The sequence below is a fragment of the Columba livia genome, chromosome 1 (assembly GCF_036013475.1).
Source record: "Columba livia isolate bColLiv1 breed racing homer chromosome 1, bColLiv1.pat.W.v2, whole genome shotgun sequence".
Lineage (NCBI taxonomy): Eukaryota > Metazoa > Chordata > Aves > Columbiformes > Columbidae > Columba > Columba livia.
This window is the reverse complement of record NC_088602.1, coordinates 64,232,285-64,251,567: the sequence shown is the minus strand read 5'-3', so window position 1 is coordinate 64,251,567 and position 19,283 is coordinate 64,232,285. Positions and strand designations below refer to the sequence as shown.

General features: G+C 41.0%; 1 protein-coding gene across 3 annotated transcripts in view; it reads left to right on the top strand.

The window, feature by feature from the left end:
* The first annotated feature begins 1,724 nt into the window (after nt 1-1,724).
* Nucleotides 1,725-19,283, top strand: part of GRTP1 (growth hormone regulated TBC protein 1) — a 36,062-nt gene continuing 18,503 nt past the window's right edge. The window contains exons 1-5 of one of the 3 annotated variants that reach the window (XM_065059315.1): nt 1,725-1,947; nt 3,825-3,976; nt 10,095-10,253; nt 13,612-13,736; nt 16,900-16,996. In XM_065059315.1, the coding sequence (XP_064915387.1) occupies nt 1,910-1,947; nt 3,825-3,976; nt 10,095-10,253; nt 13,612-13,736; nt 16,900-16,996 (571 nt within the window). In that variant the 5' untranslated portion in view covers nt 1,725-1,909. The remainder of the gene's footprint in view (nt 1,948-3,824; nt 3,977-10,094; nt 10,254-13,611; nt 13,737-16,899; nt 16,997-19,283) is intronic. The other 2 variants (XM_065059309.1, XM_065059318.1) reach the window with 2 other exon arrangements.

Genomic DNA, 19,283 nt, shown 5'->3' with positions numbered 1-19,283 from the left:
TTGTGTGAACCACAAAGTTATAATGCTTGTATTAGAGCAAGAGAAACTGTAGATGGCATTTAAGGTTTACTGACAGTAAAAATGCGTGGCTGCACACACAAGACTACCCTTGATGCACTGCAGATGTACCCTTAATTAATCACAGAAACAACCTGCTGTTTGCAGGACACTTTTGACAGATCCATTTTAAAAGGAACATGCACCTTGTCAGAAGTATAACCCTGTCACCAAACAAGCCCACAACTTCCAGATTTGTGGGAGAAGGGAGTATTCTGCCTAACCAAGGCTTCCTTCTTCTCTTCCATGGGACAGCACCACCTCCTATTCACATCTCTGCCAAGGATTTTCTGTGTGACTTTGGCCAAGTCACTGGGTTTTCAGAGCTGTTTGCAGAGCTGTTTGCAGAGCGTGCCTCTGCCCACGCTCCGCCAAGGCAACGCTGGCGGGATGTCAAAGCACAGGCTTGGCACGGGCGCCGGCCGGCTCTCCCTGGGCTTGGTTTGTAATCTGGTTCCAGTCCTGCCAGTAGCCGAGCATGTTCGTGACACCGCACAGTAATGCGAGCGGGACCACCCTGCTGCAAGAGAAGCCCTACACCTGCTGAAGCACAGAATTTTCCCACAAAAAAAAAAAAACCAAACCCCCAAAACATTGTTTTGCTGAAGAATCAAGAACTTTTACTACGCAGTGATGGCCCTCAAACCAAGTACAAATCTCTGCGTTTTTTCCCTGCCGTTGGAGCTGAACTACTTCCACATTTGTGTGGGTGATTGCCTCTGATTCCACAGAGAGGAGGTAGCTTTCTCGAGGACTGTGCTGGGAGGGAACAACTGTTGATCTCCCTTGTGAAATCCCATCTGTTGTCTGCAGCAGCTCTAACTTGCTGGCTGAACGAGATAATGTTTCTCCAGCAGTAGCTGTAATTTTCCAAGTGCTTTGCTGGGTGAAAAGTCAGAACTTGATTCAAAAAGGACAAGCAGGGATATAATTTTCATGTCTCTCTTCTGTCACGTGGTGTGTTACAAATTAGGCTGCTGGCAGTCAGGTAGGGCAGAGTCTGTGTGGGTTTCGGCATTCGTTGGACACCTCTGAAGATGAAGAGCCGGTGCTAATGTTAGAGACAGGTTCTGTAAATGGGGAAGCCTTTCTGGGTATAAATTTTGGGTATTATTACTCCACATTTTTGACAACTTGTCATCTAGTATTCAAATTGTACTTAAATGATTGTTAGTTTATGGTGGAAATGGAGTCAGCAGAAGCTAAAGTTAGTAATATTTAAGTGTAACAAAGCATTTACTTTAATGAATTGTCTGGGGAAATTAAATGGAAGGATCTCAGGATGTGGGGGAGAAAAAAGCCCCAAACAACCAAGTGAACTTAAATGCTGATGTAATGCAACCACTTCTCGTTGTTTATGGGGAAATTCCTTTGGTTTGAAGGGCCATACCTGGAGTCACTTTCACTCTATGTTAGTGAGACATTTCCTTCCCTCTAAAAAATTTGTTGTTTTGTTTTGTTTTTTTTCCAAGATGTGACAGAAATGTGAAACACACAAATCCAAAGCAGTATCAGAACAGATCAGCACCCGCTTGCAGCCAGGTGCTCGGGCCCTCCCGAGTCCCGCCCGGCGGAGCGGAGCCGGTGCCGCGCAGGTCAGGCGGAGCCGAGGGGTGGCGGGTCGCCGCCCCAGCGCCTCCCGGCTCCGCGGGGCGCGGAGCTGTCCTGCCCGGCCCCTGGCATGGGAGGCGGGACCCGGCGGCCGCCCCCGCCCCTGGGAGGGCGGCAGGAGAGTTGAACTTGGGAGCCGCTCCGCATGGATCCGCGGCGCTGCTCAGCCTGAGAACGGAGCGCAGCCCGCGGCCGAGGCGCCGCGTTCCCCGCCGCGGGGAGGCCGAGGGCGGCTCGGCCGATGGAGAGACAAGAGGACGGGCGGGACTGGGCGTACAGGTAGGGCTGCTGGCGGCGGCGCTTCGCCGGCGCCGGGCCGGCTCGGAGACGGGTGTCTGGCAGCGGCTCCTGGAGGGTCCCCCTTGCCGGGACTGGCCGCCTGCCCGCTCACACCTGGGCTCTCGCGGGGCGGGGGGAGGGCGTCACGTTTAGAAATGCCGCTTTTGCAACTTCCCTGTGACTCTGCAGCACCCTGAGGAGGGGAGCGAGGCGGGAGCAGGAGCCGTAGCTTGCGGGCAGTTCGTGTTTGTTTGTTTTTGGTGGGTCCCTTAAAATAGCCTTTCCCCTGGCTGGTACCGCGCCGGGAAGCGCGACGGGCTGAGGCGGAGAGGAGCTGTGGTGAAGGGTGAACTTGGAGCCGGTTAATCCAGGGAGAGCGAGTTGTTCCTCCCGGAGCGCTGGGGGCGGTGGGCTCGCGACAGCAGGTAGCGACCGGGGGGCGGCAGGAGTCCGGCGGGAAAGGGCCGAGAGGGCTCCGGGGAGTGGAGCGGCCTCCTCCTTCTGATGGGAGAGCCCCGGGACACACCGGCAAACGATGCGGCAGCGAACGTCAGAGACACCGAGGAGTAATAGTCACCGTCAATGCCCGGAGGCAGGTTGGGGAAGGTAGCTTCCTTAAAAGAGTACTTCCTGGCTCTTTTATTTTCCCTTTTCTGCCTCAGGAATGGAGCTGAGCATGAAATTATAATAATCTGCACTTACTGCCTGGGCAGTCACAGTCATAAATAGGAGACGTGTTTTGGTGGAGGTCCTAGGATTTTTTTGAGCGTTCTCATGTTCTGTGTCTTCAGAGAAAGCTGTGTCTGGGGTTTTGGTGTTTTTTACGCCTGTGTTTTTTATGTCAAATTTGAGTACATGAACACCAAGGTGACTCTACTGACTGCCGATTAGATAATACCAGTTTGAGGTCTGGATATTGAAATGTTCTTCTTGTGATTCATGGTTTACTACCCGTGACAACCCCGTGAGCCGGAGTTTACCCAAGGCTGTTCCGGTGCCGCTCCATGGGCAAATTCCTTCTCCATGAATGAAATGGGCAGTGGTTCTGGGAGTGAAGCCTCAATGTCTGTCTTGCAAACTGTTCTGCATGGACAGACCCCTCTGGCTGTTTAACTTCCACGAAGCCTATGAGTGTTCTGTACTCAGGTGATAATCAGCAGGTATAAAGCATCCTGGGGAGTTGCCATAAATCTCAGTTTAGCAAGGTCACTTTATATATCAAGCTAGAACAGAATTAGACTTGCAGTTCTGAAACTCCATCAGTGCCTTGCTACCTGAGATAATGTGATGCAACACTGAAAAATTGTTAAAAATAATAAAATAAGCATGTTTGATACTACCTATGAAGAAGGTGGATTGACACAAGGATTTGTGGTTTTTTTCCAAGCCAAATTTTCCAACTTTCGTGAAGCTAATTTCAGAAATTACCCCTTTTAAAAATAATCTTTGTAAGTTGTTACACTTGTACTTTTTGTTGTCGTTTTTCTGTGAGAACTGTGTGGAAAGTGAGTTCAGGCCATATTTGAGCTGTTATGCTGTACCTTCGTACTTTTCAACTGTACTGTGGAGAAAAATACCTCCCAGACTTCTTTGTGGTCATGATTTGGGTCAATTTTGCACGCTCTGAAAGCTCCTTACTTCTAAACATACGAAAAACTGACTGAAAAGTGCATCTTTAAATTCATTTACTTAAACAGCTTTGATATGCTAAATGGACTGTAACAGTTTGTATAAAGTAGGTTTTTGTTGGGAGGAGGGAGTTTTGAGATGCTTTTAGAAATAGCAACTGGAAGTTATTTAAAGCATGCTTGCATATTTTTTTTTTCAGCTGTAGGTATGCAGAAACATTCGACCAAGAATTCTTCTTTATTTTGTAGGGTTGATCCATATGGGTTTGAAAGGCCAGATGACTTTGATTATGCATCCTATGAAGCATTCTTTTCCAGATATCTAGTGGTGCTCACTAGAAGAGCAATAAAATGGTCCAAGCTCCTAAAGGGGAATAACAGTGTACAGAAGAGTTTAAAAGGTGAGCTGTATATGTATTTATAGGTGAAAGTGCATTACGTTGTAACCAGTATAAATTGTATTAAATTGTTTTGCTTTTTTGAATATTAAATACTATTTTTGTCTTCAAATGAAAAACAGTAGTATAAACAGTAATAATACATACACAAATATGCTGTTGTTAGGGGGACAGTTGATTTGATTAAAAGCTTTCAAAGGAGTAATTCTTCTTTGGCATATGGTACAATATATTATGGCACCTGCAACCCAGAGACTATGGCCACTAGCATTTCAAGATGCTGTTTGTTATATTGTACTCTGTGCACTCTTTAAAAAGGCATGAGGTTAGGTAGAAGGCACTGTCTTGAACCCCCAGGATCAGAATGTTGGGGCTCTCAGTTGCTGACTCTTTATCAGTTTTTTAGGTTGCTGAGATTTTTCTAGCTCTCCTTACCCTCCTTTTCTAAAATGACATTCACCTCACAGCTAAAAAGGTGTGTGCTAAGCACTGATGCTAAATACATTATGAAGTGAGGAAAGTAAAATTAAAGCAAGAGCCAATGCAATATTGGATAAAATGCTGATGGAGCTGTTAATGGCTGCTTCAAAAGCAAAAAGACCCCTAGTAATGTTTTATACTGCAAGAGAGATGGGGGAAATGAATGGAGAGAGTCAGAAGTTGGCAGGGAATCCTGTGATACTAAAGGGTGGGGGTTTTTCCTCCCTGTCTTTCTCTGCGTTATTTTTTCATACAATCATTTAAATTTTCCTCTTTACTCCTAATGATGATATTCAGCTTGCTTCCTCTTGGGAGTCTTTTGGAGTTGGACACAGTTCTCTGTAATATGTTAAAGAAAAAGTGAGTAAAACTAAGCAAAAGTTCATCATGTGCTGACTGTAACATAGCTGAATATTTTGGGCTGTGCTTCAGTTGCAGACTTCGACTGCTAATTCTGGTGGTTTTGTTGTTTTGCAGTGTTTGTTCATTTGTTTTGGTTTGTTTTTTTTTCCCTTGGCACTAAGAGTGGGATGGTAATTGGTGAGATGTTTTAAAGTGTAGCAGTGTATTTAGTGTACGAATGCCTCAGTTTAAGGCTTAAGAATCCCAGAAAACGCAGGTTTAAGCTTTAGCTGCAAATCATATGCTGCTAACTAGAAAATAGCTACTTCTACTCTCTTCCTTTTCTTCCAAACGTAAAGAAGCTTTTGTTTAGGGTGTCAAGTTTGAATATAACAGTAACCGTGTGGTATTTTGAATTAGGGAGGATTTTGAGGTTCCGCAGATCTTGGTCTTCTAATTGTCGTGGAAAAATAATCTCGGGCTTTAATTCATCTCCTTCTTCTATCAAAATGTGTGAACTATGATACCAGCAACTTTTAGCAATTCCTGTGAGTTTGTTACATATTACATTTCTCTTCACTTGTGTAGCCTGTTACAGTGTTGTAGACATGGAATGCTACTGTGATACAGTCGAATTCTTCTGGTCTTATTTCAGAGCCCAAACTTTGACCAAATCTCTCAATTTCTCTACCAGGCTTCAGTACCTACTGCCCCACGAGCAGTGTAATTGTGATAGCCATTAATGTGGTTTTAATCATCTCTAACAGACTATTGTTTGTGACAAATGGGAAACCATAAATCCACTGAGTGGTCACAGGCAGTGGCTCTTCACCACAGTGAGCTCTTGTGGGCTGATGCATCATCTTTGATGTTACTACATTTTGCTAAAGATACTTGAATTTGTAGACTACGCATTCTTGCATATATATGCAATATGTTATTCTAAGGAGAGTGACTGGGATAAATAATGTTAAGGAAATGTAGTCTGCATGTAAATTCAACATTGTTACAGTATGTCTCCCTCATTATCCTGAACTGATAACCTCAGAAGAGGAGTGCAACAGGTTAACCTGTAAAATTACTGATTTTTAAATACTTATTTTCTTATATCAGTATTGAGATTGAAGTCTGTGGTATATGCACTTAGAATTACATAAGCAGTTGTTTAGGTGTGTGCTTTATCTTGCAAGATGACCCTGCAGTGATTTCCTTGCAGGCAGTCGGAGAACAGAAGGGCTGCCTGGTGATACACTGAATTTCCCTCCTCCAGCACCTGACTTCATTGCTCTGAAGCTTTGCTCAGGAGCTGCTGGTTCTGATTATCTCCCCCTCTGCTGCAAGTTGACCATAAGATAGAAATGAGAAGAATATTTGATTTGTCGCTTCCCTCCCCCAAACGCAATAGCTGTATCTGCAAACCCATAGCCTTATTTTGAGTTCTACTGGGGCCTTTTTAAAATGCGTCCTGCTGTGAGTAGACGTGAGAGGGGTATTGTATGTGTGGTATCTCAGTAGCTCCACACCCATGTGTGTTTACACATGGAGAAGCTCATAATTCCTGTCCGGGTGTACAGGAAGAAGTGATGACTTGTGTTAATCTTCCACTTTGGAAGTGTAGCATGTTCACATGCTGCTGTGTTTGCCTCACATCCAGGGTGGTATGTATGTATGTAATTCTGTTCTACTGTAAAGAAAAATAATTAGACTACATTTGAACAACAGTAATTAAGCAGTGTATCCTGTTGTTCTGGATTATAGCCTTCTGGCAGGGCGGGTCATGGGAATTTTGGCTGACAGTTCCTTTTGCTCCCTCTCCAGTCTCTTTCTTTTGGTATTTTCTGGTATGTTGTTTCCCCCCTTTAACTTTATCTTCATTGTCTCCTCTGCGCATGTGAATTTTCTGTCAGTGTTCAGTCACTTGCCTCTTCTCTTTGTGAGGCTATGGAGATCATCTTAATCATTGCTTTTCTCCATCCAGCTACTATCTTTATGGGACCAAAAGGCAGCTCTTTGCTCTGGCTTGTTTGCAGGTGGGCAACAAGCTGTCTGACATAATTACCTGAAGTAGTTTAATTCTGACCAAAAGGTGCCCCTGTAAAATAATTTCACTTTAAGTGGATTAGTCAAAGCTGACCAGCAGATCTTTGAGGCTGATAAAATACAGTGAAAGATAAAAGCGATGGTACCAAACAGTGGGTGTAACAGGAGCACTCCTGTTCCAGCCCAAGGGTTGGAGGTAGGAAGTAATGTCATAGAAAGTCAGGTTTTGTGTTTGACTGTAACTCGAACATTTAGAACAAAGATCTGCTTTGTTTCTTCTGTGATGTACTCCTAAAATAAAACTCTCAATTCCTTGTTGTATGCTGTTTTCAGCTCTTTTGTAGATTTTTCTCCTCTAGGGTCCAAGTTACTTTACTCAGCTTTCAACAGTAATTGTTAGTAACAGAGAAAAGTAACTTAAAGTGCAGATGCTTTTTAAAATCACACTCTTCTAATATTTTAGATGAGGTAATTTTTGTTTTAAAATGTGGTTTTCCTACATGAACGTAGTCTATGGTATAGAGTGAAACAATTTTAATCTTTATTTACAACTTTATGTGAAGCAAAAACATCTATCATTCTCATATTCTACCATTAACAAGGACAGGAAGGCTTAAAGTGATTTACTTATTTTTAAATCTTGCAGAATATTGGAAAATGTTCTTTTCTGCACGTTCTCTTGAAGTTACTGTGGGTATTTATTAGCATTTCTAGACTAACTCCCTATCATGTAGCTGTTTTGCCTTGTAACAATAAAAACATACTAATAAAGTGTGACTCTAAACCTACAGGAACTGGCACTGGGTGTCAGAGGTAATGGAATTATTAAGACTACTTTTGTTTGCTTAGAAACTGACATTTTGTATTTTATTAATGAACAGAGGCAAAAAAAAAATCACATACAGGTATTTCTTTGTGTTTTAAATCTTAGGCTGTGTTGTGTACACTGTGGTTGTCTTGGGAGTGATTCTGTGTGTGGGTACTCAGGGCTTGGTAGTATTTAGCGGTGCTACTTCTGAGATCAAGGCCTTGGTTTACAGCTGGGGTCAAATGTGTAACTAGAGACACATGCACAATCCAGCTTCATCTGTGAAAGCTTCTTAAATGTTACTGTGGGAGGATATTCTGTGGTGTGGACTGTGCTTGTGGGCTCTTTAGTTCCTGAGGGTAATGTGGAAGAGGGCCTATAGAAAACAAGATAAATACATATTTTAATAAAACAGTACAGTTTTCTGTCTAGAATATTACAGATATAAATAATTTATGTATATAGAAAACATTAAATTGCAAAGGTCCTTATTTGCAAAACTACTTTGCTTCTGTATGTCAGTTTGCAGATCCTGGCAAGCATGATAATGGTGTGAGGAAGATAAAGCACCATGTAAAGGCCTTTTCCATTCCGCAGGGAGTGGGCGAGTGGGGGTTAGGTAGTCACTTGGGGCGATGCAAGCCTCTGGCTGTCCATTACCATGAAAACGATGACACTGAGGAATAATGAGTGTGTGCTGTGCTGCAGGGCTGCTTTCCCCTTGTGCCAATGACAAACGCTTGTCCCTGCTTCTCTTGAATTTAATGTGTATTGTCAGGTGCAGATGTTGGCTATGCTTGCAGAATTGACAGTTTTTCTAAAAAAAAAAAATGTCGCTTTGGAATGATATGTTAGAATATGATAATCCAGTAATTTAGCCAATAAGATTGCTTCTAGAGACATTTGCAGACTCCTCAAAATGTCTCTTCTTGTTGACCTAAATGGCACTGGTTCCTTATACTCATTCCTGCATTTGCTATGTTCTTCTATAGGATTTCTTGACCATTAAAGTTCAGAATCTTGGAGGAAAAAAAAGATGAAGTGGGGATTATCAAACAACCATGGAAACACACAATTTATTTGCAGTCTGTCTAAAAGCTAAATAAACACTGCACCCTGAAGACCGAGTGTTTATTGCAAATGTTAAGGGTAGGAGTGTTTCTTTGAGAGAAAGTACCAGATTTTAGGTGGGTGAAATGCCCATTAGAGATGCACAGATCTCTCTGTTGACACTGGGAAAGCAGTTTTGGCTCCCAGAGGATATGCAGCTACCATTAGGTGGAATGTATTTAGAAGGTGGCTGAGTTGTAAAAACCATATTTTGCTCTGCTTTTTTTAACACCTTGAATTCAGGCAGCATTTATCTTGAGTTACAGATCTTTGTGACTGGATAAAACCAATTAGGTAATGATATGATGCGTGTACATGGGCAGAATAAAAATCTTCACTCTTATTTGAGTCCCATAGAATTTAGGGGAAAGAAGTTGATACTCTGATATAGTCTACTTCATTTAGTAAGAAACATCTGTTTCCTTTGTTTCTTCTCCCTGGAAGAAGCAGAAGGATTTCAAACATTTGGCTGTCTTTTTGGGTCAGGAGGGGTAATGCTGATTTAGGATTATGTACCAATGAGCAGCACTGGGTCCTTATTAATATTTTTCATATCATTCCCAGGAAGAAGCTGCTTTGACTATCATTAGCCTGATGCTTCTTCCTGCAATTTTGTATCCTAGTTATTTACGCTGAATCATCTGCTTAAAAAAAAAAACCCTCAAAGCACACCCTGATGATGAATATGATGCAGGAGATAAGAGCTACTTTAGATTTGAAAACGCTTCCCCAGTTATTCTAGGAAAAATCGTCTGCTGATCGCTCACATGTCCAGTTCTTTCAGAGGCTCATTTAGGCAGTAGCCACATAGTGCATATGTCTTGGTTTCTGCTGTGATTTCAGTGGTTAGGTGCTAAGCTGAAATCCTAGGGTTATATTAACATAGCCATTTATGTTACAGCATAACCAAGAAAGCTGAAAGGGCTGTCATGTCAGAGGCCATTAGTAACGTAGAGAAAGAAAACATCAGTGCTTGTCTGAATGGAAAAGGATAAAGATCAAGGGGAAACAGTGCTGTTTATATCTCTATCCAGAAAGGCAGGAAGAAGAGGAGAGGATCCAAAATCCTGTTGGAGGAACTGAGAAGAGAGGAGAGCATTGGTCTGGAAATCTGTGTGTGGAATCTGAGTGGCAAGAAGTTAGGAGTGAATTTAAAATATACTATGTAGCTGAGAAGGAAGTGCTTATCCCAAGTGATAGCAAAGGAGGGAAAGCATAATAATCTCTAGTCAAGGCTTTTCCTATGACTTCTCAAGTTTTTGTTGCTCATTTCCAAAAGAAAAATACAGCTGGATTTATTTACTTATTTAATTTAAACCTGACAAACTTCTTGTTTTGCAGTGAAGAGGTATATCAGGAAAGGCATCCCCAATGAACACCGTGCATTGGTCTGGATGATTGTGAGTGGGGCCCAAACCAACATGGAACAAAACCCTGGATATTACCACAGGCTGCTTGAAGGAGAGAAGAATGACAAGCTGATTGAAGCAATCAAAACAGGTTATTGCCCTGAAAACAGTGTTTATCTGTCCTATGTCCTTAAATGTTAGAGATCAAGTTATGTAATGGAAAACTTACATTTCTGTAGTAGTGGTTTAAGTGCTGAATTTACATGTAAATTAGATTAGCTATAAGCTCTTTAACAGCACAGATCTTTCCAGGCTCATCATGTGGTCAAAAGCATTAAGGAAGATTAGAAATTATTTGGGAAGGAACAGAGAACAAACTAGAAAACACTATTATGTCGCCTCCTAAGTGATTGAGGAGTTTTAACTTTGTACCGTGAGACCTGCCTTTGGGTCTGTTTCTCCTTATTTCTGTCCCAATAGGTCACTGCGGGAGCAGCAGGGATAGTTGAAGGTATGGTACAGTGTCTGTACAGAGTCAGGAGTGTGCTGGGATTTCAGCTGGAGGAAAAAAACTGCTGAGAAAAAGCTGCTGATAGAGCTATATGAATTATAAATGGTGTAGAGAGGGTGAATGGGGAGCAGAGCAATTGTTATTTGTTTCTTGTAACATAAGAACCAAGGACACTGAATGAAATTTGCCATGCTGCAGGTTTTTTCATATCACTGAACTGTGGCACTTGTTACTGAAAAGTGCTGCTGAGGCCAGAAGTATGAACTGATTTTAAAATGAATTTGATGAAACGAGTGGTGGGGAAATCTACCTGATGTATGAAATCCTAAACACTAAATGTAAATCCCTGAAAGAAGGGAAGTGTAGGAGGAGACATACCCCTCCTTTACTAGTCCACTTTCATATGCTCTGTCTGTGAACACTGGTCAGTGCCCAATACCCATGACGGGGTATTAGGGCAACCAGACACTAGAGTGGCCCAGTGGATGTTTAGAAGAGGCAGTAGGGGAGGACAAGCCATAGAAGTTTGATCTAACGTGTTTGTCCTGAAACTTTTCAACTTGCTGTAGCAAAGCTTTTGTAGAGAAGCTGATATTGTCTGAATTGCCCACATAATGAGTTGATAGGTTGGGCTGTGCTCAATGCTGAGGTTGCTTTGTTAGAATGGCAGGTGCAGTTGTCATCTTTTTCATCTTGAAAAAAGATGGATGGTTAAAGTTGGGGCTTTAAAGATTTTTACTCAAGTTATATAATGACCTGAACGCTTTTTGGTTTATGTTGAGTTTCTCCTCCGCCTCTCCCCACAGCAGCACTGTGGGCTTTTGGGACTACACGCCTTAGTAAGGTATTTTGGAGCATGAACTTTCATGTTAATAGGAATATGAAGGCTTGGCAAAAATGCATCTATGAATATGAAGACTAGCCAGAAATTATGGAGGAAATAAAGTTTTGGAAGAGCTACTGCATCGATTGGGACACTGCAGAAAACTAACAAGGAGCAAGTGAGGGAAGTGATAAAGAAAAGTGGGTTGGGGGGTTTTATTGGAGGAAAAAAACAAAAAACAAATAAAAGACCTCAGACTCCAGAGTGATAGTTTTCCCCTCAGAAAGGAAGAAATGATGTGAACATATGAGGGATGGAAGGAGCAAAGTACTTACGGTGAATAGAAACTTTATGTTTAATAAACTTAATGCTTCTGTTGACTGTGCAAATTTTATAATGGGCTTTAGCCGAGGACTGATTTGGTGTGAATTGTTGTCTGACCTGCAGTTCTTCTGTCTGTGGTGTTTTTTTTTTGTTTTGTTTTGGTTTTTTGTTTGTTTGGTTTGGTTTGTTTTTTTTTTTTTTCCTCCCATCCTTCCCCCAATACTGCTACTAAAGAAAAGTTTCAAATCCTTCATACAATTAGGGAAGACTTCCCCTCTCCTTGTGGGGAAAAACATGGTCTCTGCAATTAGAAAAAAAATTGGAGCAGATTCTTTTGCCTTCAAGCCTAACTCAGGTTGTGAAATTAAAGATGAGTTTGGTTTGTGTAGTGTCTGATCTGCATGTGATGGACTTTTCCTGCTCACCCCTCACCCTTGTTCTGCATAGCTGAGCGGAAGAGCCATAATTGAAATGTCAGCATTCATCTCATCTCTAACATCCAGAATATACTTTATTAAACAACAAATTCTGATTATGCAAATACTATGCTGCTCTTCCTACCAAGAAGAAACAAAACAAGGCTATTTATCCTGTAACTGTCAGGCTGTTGTTCAAGTCCTTTTAAAAATTGCCTTTTTCCTTCTGTTTTCCTTTTCAGTCACAAGATATCAAGCGAAACATTTTCCTACTCTTCAATTTCTGTAAATGATTTGTTCCCTTTTAAAAGGAAGAAATAGAGATTAGTGGGATAACTTTTTAATGCTTGTGACTTCCATGACACTAATCATGATTTTGAGGGGCTTTTTTCCTTTGGTTGCTTACAGCTCAGCTTTGTGTCAAAGCTGTAACAGACTTCTTCCTTTATGCAGCAAAAGGTGATAAGAATTGATAACTCTTAGCACATAAATAACTGTGCAGTAGGGCTGTTACAGTTTAACTGATTTTGTTGTTGTTGTTATTGTTAAATATAACCAAAACAACTGTTTGTATTTTATTAATAAGTCTTGGATTTTGAAAATCTTCAAATAGGATTTTTCTCCCCAACTTGAACTTCTAAAAATCAGATACTCAAGTCTGGACTAATGACCTTGGTTTCCCTCTTTATGGACTGAAGCAGGTGAAAAATTAACTCTGCCTGTTTCTTTCTAACAACTGGGTGACTAGCTCAAACTTGCATGTCTAATTTTTAGGTTTTTGTAAGGAGACATGAGTTGTACTGTGCATGTTTGATCTGGAAGAAATAAATGTTTTGAAATGTCAGTAATTGCATAGTCCTTATCTGGTTTAGGATTGAACTGGAAGCATGTGCGATGTGCTTGGATATGGAAAACCATCCTCGGTGAACTTGCACCAATGAAGAAGCAACTTTTCTTACGACCACATTATGGAGAAACTTAAACTTTAAAAACACAGTGATATTAAGTGGAAGTTACGAACTGCAGGAACAGGAGAATCTGCTTTCCTAGCGGCTCAGCTCATTTCATGCCACTTGGCTAGATAAATTTTGTATATGTTGTTTCTGTCAGTCTAAATGTCTGGTTTGCTTTCATTTAGGCCTTTGCAGTCAGGCATTGAGAGAGTCCAGTTTGCAGGAGACTTTCTTTAGTCCTACTCGAAACTGATTTTTGTACACTAATACGATTAATCTTTCTAGGAATAGATTATCCTTGAATGCAGGCAGCCTTTTAGCCAAAATTGAGGTAAAGCTGTTTCTTGAAAGTCATCCACCAATACTACAGTTTAGTGAAGCACAGTGAAGTTTCACTTGTACTTTGGAAAAGCTGTAAAACTTTGTTTGGAAAGCGAAGGAGGGAATGGCTCTCAATTGTGGTCTTTTTCTCTTTTGTCTAGACATGAACAGAACATTTCCAGATAATGTAAAATTCCGCAAAACTGCCGATCCCTGTTTGCAACATGCACTCTACAACATATTGGTGGCATATGGGCATCATAATAAAGCAGTAGGATATTGTCAGGTATGTAATCTCTATTTTTTTTTAAACAGTGCTGCATTTCACCAATGGTAATTGTTGTTGTCCATTTGAATGTGTGTTTTTAGAAGCAGATTCACAAACTATTTCTGTTTTCAAAATGGCACTTTGCAGGAGGGAAATGAATTGCTTCAGGGAAGTTCAAATGTCCTTGTGAGTTTGTCTATGGTCATTTTTGCAGCTTATTTGATCACATTTGGTTCCATTTGTTAGCTGCAAAGTAAGTGTTTTATCATGGTTGCATCAAGATTAGTATCTCTGGAGATGAAGAGCAAGCAAGCTTGGCTTTCTCTCTTCCTCTCTCCTGCCATCTTTCCCAAAACAGTCTTTGGTATGTACAAGGCATGATGAGGTCTCAGTTTCCTTTGCTTTAACTTTCATGTGTTTCAAAATATAGGAATACTAATGTTCATGTGACATCACATAATTGGGAGGTCGTATCATTTATTTGGTGTCATCTCCCAGTATAGACAGGCAAGTAGGAAGAAAATTTGTTGGAAATTCAACCTGATACTGTTTATATGACAGCTCAAAAAAGCTCCTGTTGTCACTGCCGAGACTGTAGAGTTTCCTGTGGGACTCAAAGAAGACAAAAGTTGACTTGTGACAGTCAAAAAAAAAGCAGCCATCTTTAAGGATCATAAAGAAGCAGAACCTGTCATGAGTAAAATGTGTTTTCGGCTCACTTATTAAGTCCCCTCCTTTCTCCTCCCCTTCCTCCTCCCCAAGGATGTGCGTACTAATCTGTACCTTATGTTGGTTGAGAAAATTGTAAATACAACTGTTTCAAAGTTAAAAGAACATTGAAATCTGGAGAAGAGAAGACTTAGATGGACTTAAAGCTAGACTGAAGTCACTAAAAAAAAAATCTTTGTGTATCCCAACCAGTTTTAGTACAGAAATTATTTTAAGAATGAGAGTAAAAGATTAATTACTTTCGTTATTTTCAGCATTATGTATTTATTAAAACATATTTTTAGTATTTTGAGAAGAACAGAAGGGATGGAATTATGAATACTCTCTTTTGCAAGTGTCAGACTCCTATATAGAGGTCATTACACTCACAGTCACACAACTTCTAAACCAAGCTAGCTTCTACCCAAAATATATGCCAAATTGTTACTAAAAACTTTTGGTACATTAACGATTTAATCAGTGGGGCAATCTTTTCATTTTAACTTGGCATTATGAACACTAGAGATGAAAGAAGAAGACTTTAAAGGCCTTATGAGATTTCTTTGCACCTCTGGTCTCCTCACATGACAAATGTTATCTTTTCTGGCTAAGTAATTAGAATGTAAATCAAAGGTCAACATCTGCTTTCTGAGGCAAGTCATAAATCAAGCAGAGTTTCAGGAAATCACCTGTTCTACTAGAGGAGCAGCAGACTTCATCAAGGTAGATATAGTGATACCCACTGCATGATAGGAGAAACCCTGTAAACACTACAAAATTCATTTTTTCAAAATGTTTTGCAGAGCTTTTGCTGACTGAAGGTTCCTTAGGGGATGTTTTCAGGATGCTGGTGCATTTGTGGTACTTACTGGCATTTAAGTCTCCCACCTGGGAGGATAATGGACTTTACACTTTCATGCTGTGACAGTGGCACAGTGCTGCCCAACCTAGTATAACCAGCAAAATTCAGTGTCCTGTGGACATGTGCTCCAAAGCAGGTTTTTGTGCGCGCCCTGGTGAATGGCAATCCGTCTCTTGTCACCATAGATGCAATTACTAAGCTAATTGTCAGCATAGGAACGAACAGTTGCCTTCCCAGCTAGAAGGCCAAGCACCATGTAGGGCCACGCAAGGTCTGTCCAGGCCATTTGTGTTACTACTGCTGTAGTGACTCAAAGCTTGAAAATGAAACATGGGAGAAGACACAATGTCCTAATGTTTCTGTGTTCTGGGAATGTTGCGAGGCCTTCTGAGGTGGCACAAGTGACTCAAATATGTTGAACAGAAGAAAGGAGATCTCAGTTTGGAGAGGGAGTTGTAGCTTGCGGGGGCTGCTGCAGGGTGCCTAGAGACAGCAGTGCTGCCTGTGGTGACAGCTGTGCTGGAGAAGTCCAGCTTGCGGTGAGAGAGAACACGGAGAAGGTGAAAACATGGGATGACACCAAAGAAAGCAATGTAGCCATCCCTGGACTTAATAGCCTGTAAATATTTAAAGGTAATTTTCTGTTAGCTTAGGAAGACTTTGGGGAGGGCTCACACCTCAGAGGTGGCTTTGGTATATTGTCCTTTGACATGCTAAGTTATTACTTCTGTTAACTTGTTTACAATGGAAAAGACGTACTTAAAAAATGCACAGTAGTTCACTCTCTTAAGCATGTAAATGAGTAATATTGCCACAACTTAGCAGTGTTGTGGTGGATACAAGAAAAGGAGAGTCTGAGGCAGAGGCCATGTGTTTACAGGGAATACCAGTCCATGACCTGTGTGTTTTGTATGTCATTTCTCCAGAGAGTGGCAGTAACGATTACAAAAATGGCACAGTTGGAATTTGGCCAGTCATGACTACTTTTCACAAAATTTCTGGTAGCTCTTCCAATTCCCCTACTCCTCAGTGTTTACCTCCTGGAGCTACAGTGACCAGTCATTGACTAGAATGCAGAGTACTGGAGGTATTATGGAAGTAAATGGTTTATGTACAGTCATTTGAATTAAGTAGCAAGAGCTTGTAAAAGCTGCTGGAGCTGCAGCTTTTTTAGTAAGGAGTGTTTGGGTCAAGCAGTCTCCCTCTGCAGCTGCACTGTCTACCTGCAGGTGTGTTGTGTGTGTACTGCACATCTGGTACAGCTGTGTTTTGGTACTGGACAAAGCAGTCTTCAGTTACGTTGGGACAGGACTTTGGGGTTTATAAAATTAAATTAAAAAACAAAAAAAGAAAATTGAAGGTAAACTATAGACTACTAAGCTTTTTCTTTTAGTTTTCCTCTCCTTGATCATTGTTAATGTAATAATTCCTGTTAGCTGTTGTTGTGCAGGTTTAACAGCTTGCACAATCAGTGGCCTTTGTCACTAGAATTTACTTAATATGCCCATTTTGTAGAACCTTAATAATTTAGCCCTTAATCAAAAGAAAACAAAATCAAAATAATATCTCAAGATAAGTGTATGCATCTTAAAACCCTTCTTTCTGTTTCAGGGCATGAACTTCATAGCTGGATACCTGCTTCTTATTACAAAGAATGAAGAGGAGTCCTTTTGGTTGCTAGATGCTCTTATTGGAAGAATATTGCCCGGTATGCTATGAACATGCATAGTTGTATTCGTATTTTGGAGCTTGGCTTTTATTTGATCTTTGTCGCCTTCTCTGTTTTTAGAGGTTTTAGATGTTAAAATAGACTTGCACAGACTGAAGGTTTTCTGGGGTCCTGGAAACACAGGATGAAGACACAGCACACAGGCAAAACCTGTCTGGTTTATAGTGAGATTGTGGTCTTGATGCAGTGGTTTATGTGTATGTTAATTTGTAGTCTTACTTCTCACTCCCTACTTAGACCTGTTAGATAGATGCCTTCCTATATCTGTATGATGCTGGGGAACAGGACTTGTGAGGGTGTCTGGGATTTGACGCTTCTGGCTGCAGGAATATGGTATGAGATGCAGATGAAGCAGTGATGGCAGAGCGAAGATGGGAGATGTGCAGAGTCTGAGCACTAAGCCTGAGGTAGGACTTCCCAGTGGCTTGGCAGGAGGCAGCGTGAGCCTTCTGCAGAGGCATTTGACAAGGCGGTGGTAGTTTCTGCTGTGTCCCCCACTTCTGAGCAGGGATATCTTGGGTGCTTTATACATAGTGATTTTGCAACAAAGCAAATAAATGTCATAATCCCTGCCTGTATGGGAAGTTTTTGTCAAAACTGTTACAATGGGTGGTGATCTAGCCAGGCTGGTCAGGAGAATCCAGAGGGAAATTCAGCACAGCCTAAGCTGTAGACAATATCTACATCTGGTCAGCTCAGAAACTCTCTAGGTTCCCTTGCCTGGATCTCTGGATTTGCAGGATGTGTTCACACAATGAATTTTGCCCCGTGTATAAGCTAAATTTCACTGCACATGTGGAGTAGTTTAAAATCAGAAGCAGACATCAGTCACAGCTATGTTTTATACTCCTATGAAAGACATTTGGGAATGTTCTTTCTTGGGATTTAATTATAGAGGGAGAATGGTTTCATTGTGAATTAGCATTACCATTGCACAGGACTGACTACAGCTACACCTGTAATGTAAAGCCATATTCAAAATAGAAGACTGATTTTTTTTTTTTTTTTTTTTTTATAAGGAGGCTTTGAAATTCCCTACTGGCCCAGTTTTGCTTTTGAACAGATCTTTAGCTCAAATGGTTGGAGGCTGAATTCAGTATTACAGTGTCAACTAAGTGCTGGTCAAGGACTCCAAGGCTTTTATTCCTGCTTATATCTGTTCTTGTTTAAAATTTAGGGAAAAAAAAAAAGTATGTAATATTTTGTTCCTTATTGAATAAAAAGGAAAGACTCGGAGAAAGAAGAAAAAAGTGGTGAGACTCTTTTAATGTTTTTGAATGACTGTAAGAAATTATCTTTCATGCTGAATACCCTGTGTAGGAACTCAGGTTTTCCTTGTGTACGAGGAGGGTGGTTGGACTTTGTTTGCAGATTGAAAAAGTAGAGACAGGCAGGGAGCACCATGACTTGTTGAATCAGTCTGCAAGTGTTTGAGGTTTTGCAGCCTTGAAGTTTACTTTCAAGCTATAAAAGTAGTTGAAAGAGGTCAACTGTCTGTTGCTTTTGTTCAGCCTTGAGAGCTATAAGCTGTGCAAACAGGTAGGAGACAGGGCTTCTGTCTGCTACAGGACCTGCCACTGATGTCTTTCCATTGACATCACGGCGTGAGGAACAAAGCATCTGTTTTTATTTGGGGCAAGGGAGTAGATTCAGGAGTTTTTAGTCATTGTTTTTGGTAGGGAACTTACTTTAGTTTGTCATAAGCTTTTTAGTTCTTCTTGTATATTCTTCTTCTAAGTTTTGCTGATATCTAAATGACAAAAGTTCCTCATTTTTCCCTCTTAGTTGTTGAATTTATCTTATGCCAGTAGCACTGGTGATGAGAAGAAACTCATAACATGAAAAGCAATTACTGTGTATAAAGGAGGTGTACATTTACTTAAGTTATATTTATGGATATGTTTCTACCAACCTGTAACAAGAGTCTTGCTACAGACTTTGGCCTGGGTTCAGCACATCCAATGCAGGCATCATCAGACATGCTAAAGGTGGAAACACACGTGCTTATGGTTCTTTAATAGTCAGTGGGGAAGGGGATATCTGATCAGAATTGTGATCTGAATGTGCCCCTTTTCCCTCTGCAGTCTGTTTTAAGAGAGCTTGAGGTGTTCTTTCCGATTTGGATGCCTCAACAAGAGCCTAAGTGAGGTAGTGTGAACCTTTTATGTAGTAAAAATATCTGCATTGAGTAATACAAGGCTTTATTGTCAGAGAATTTGTTGCTGATGCTCTTTTAAAAAAAAAAAAAAATTAAATATATTTTTTT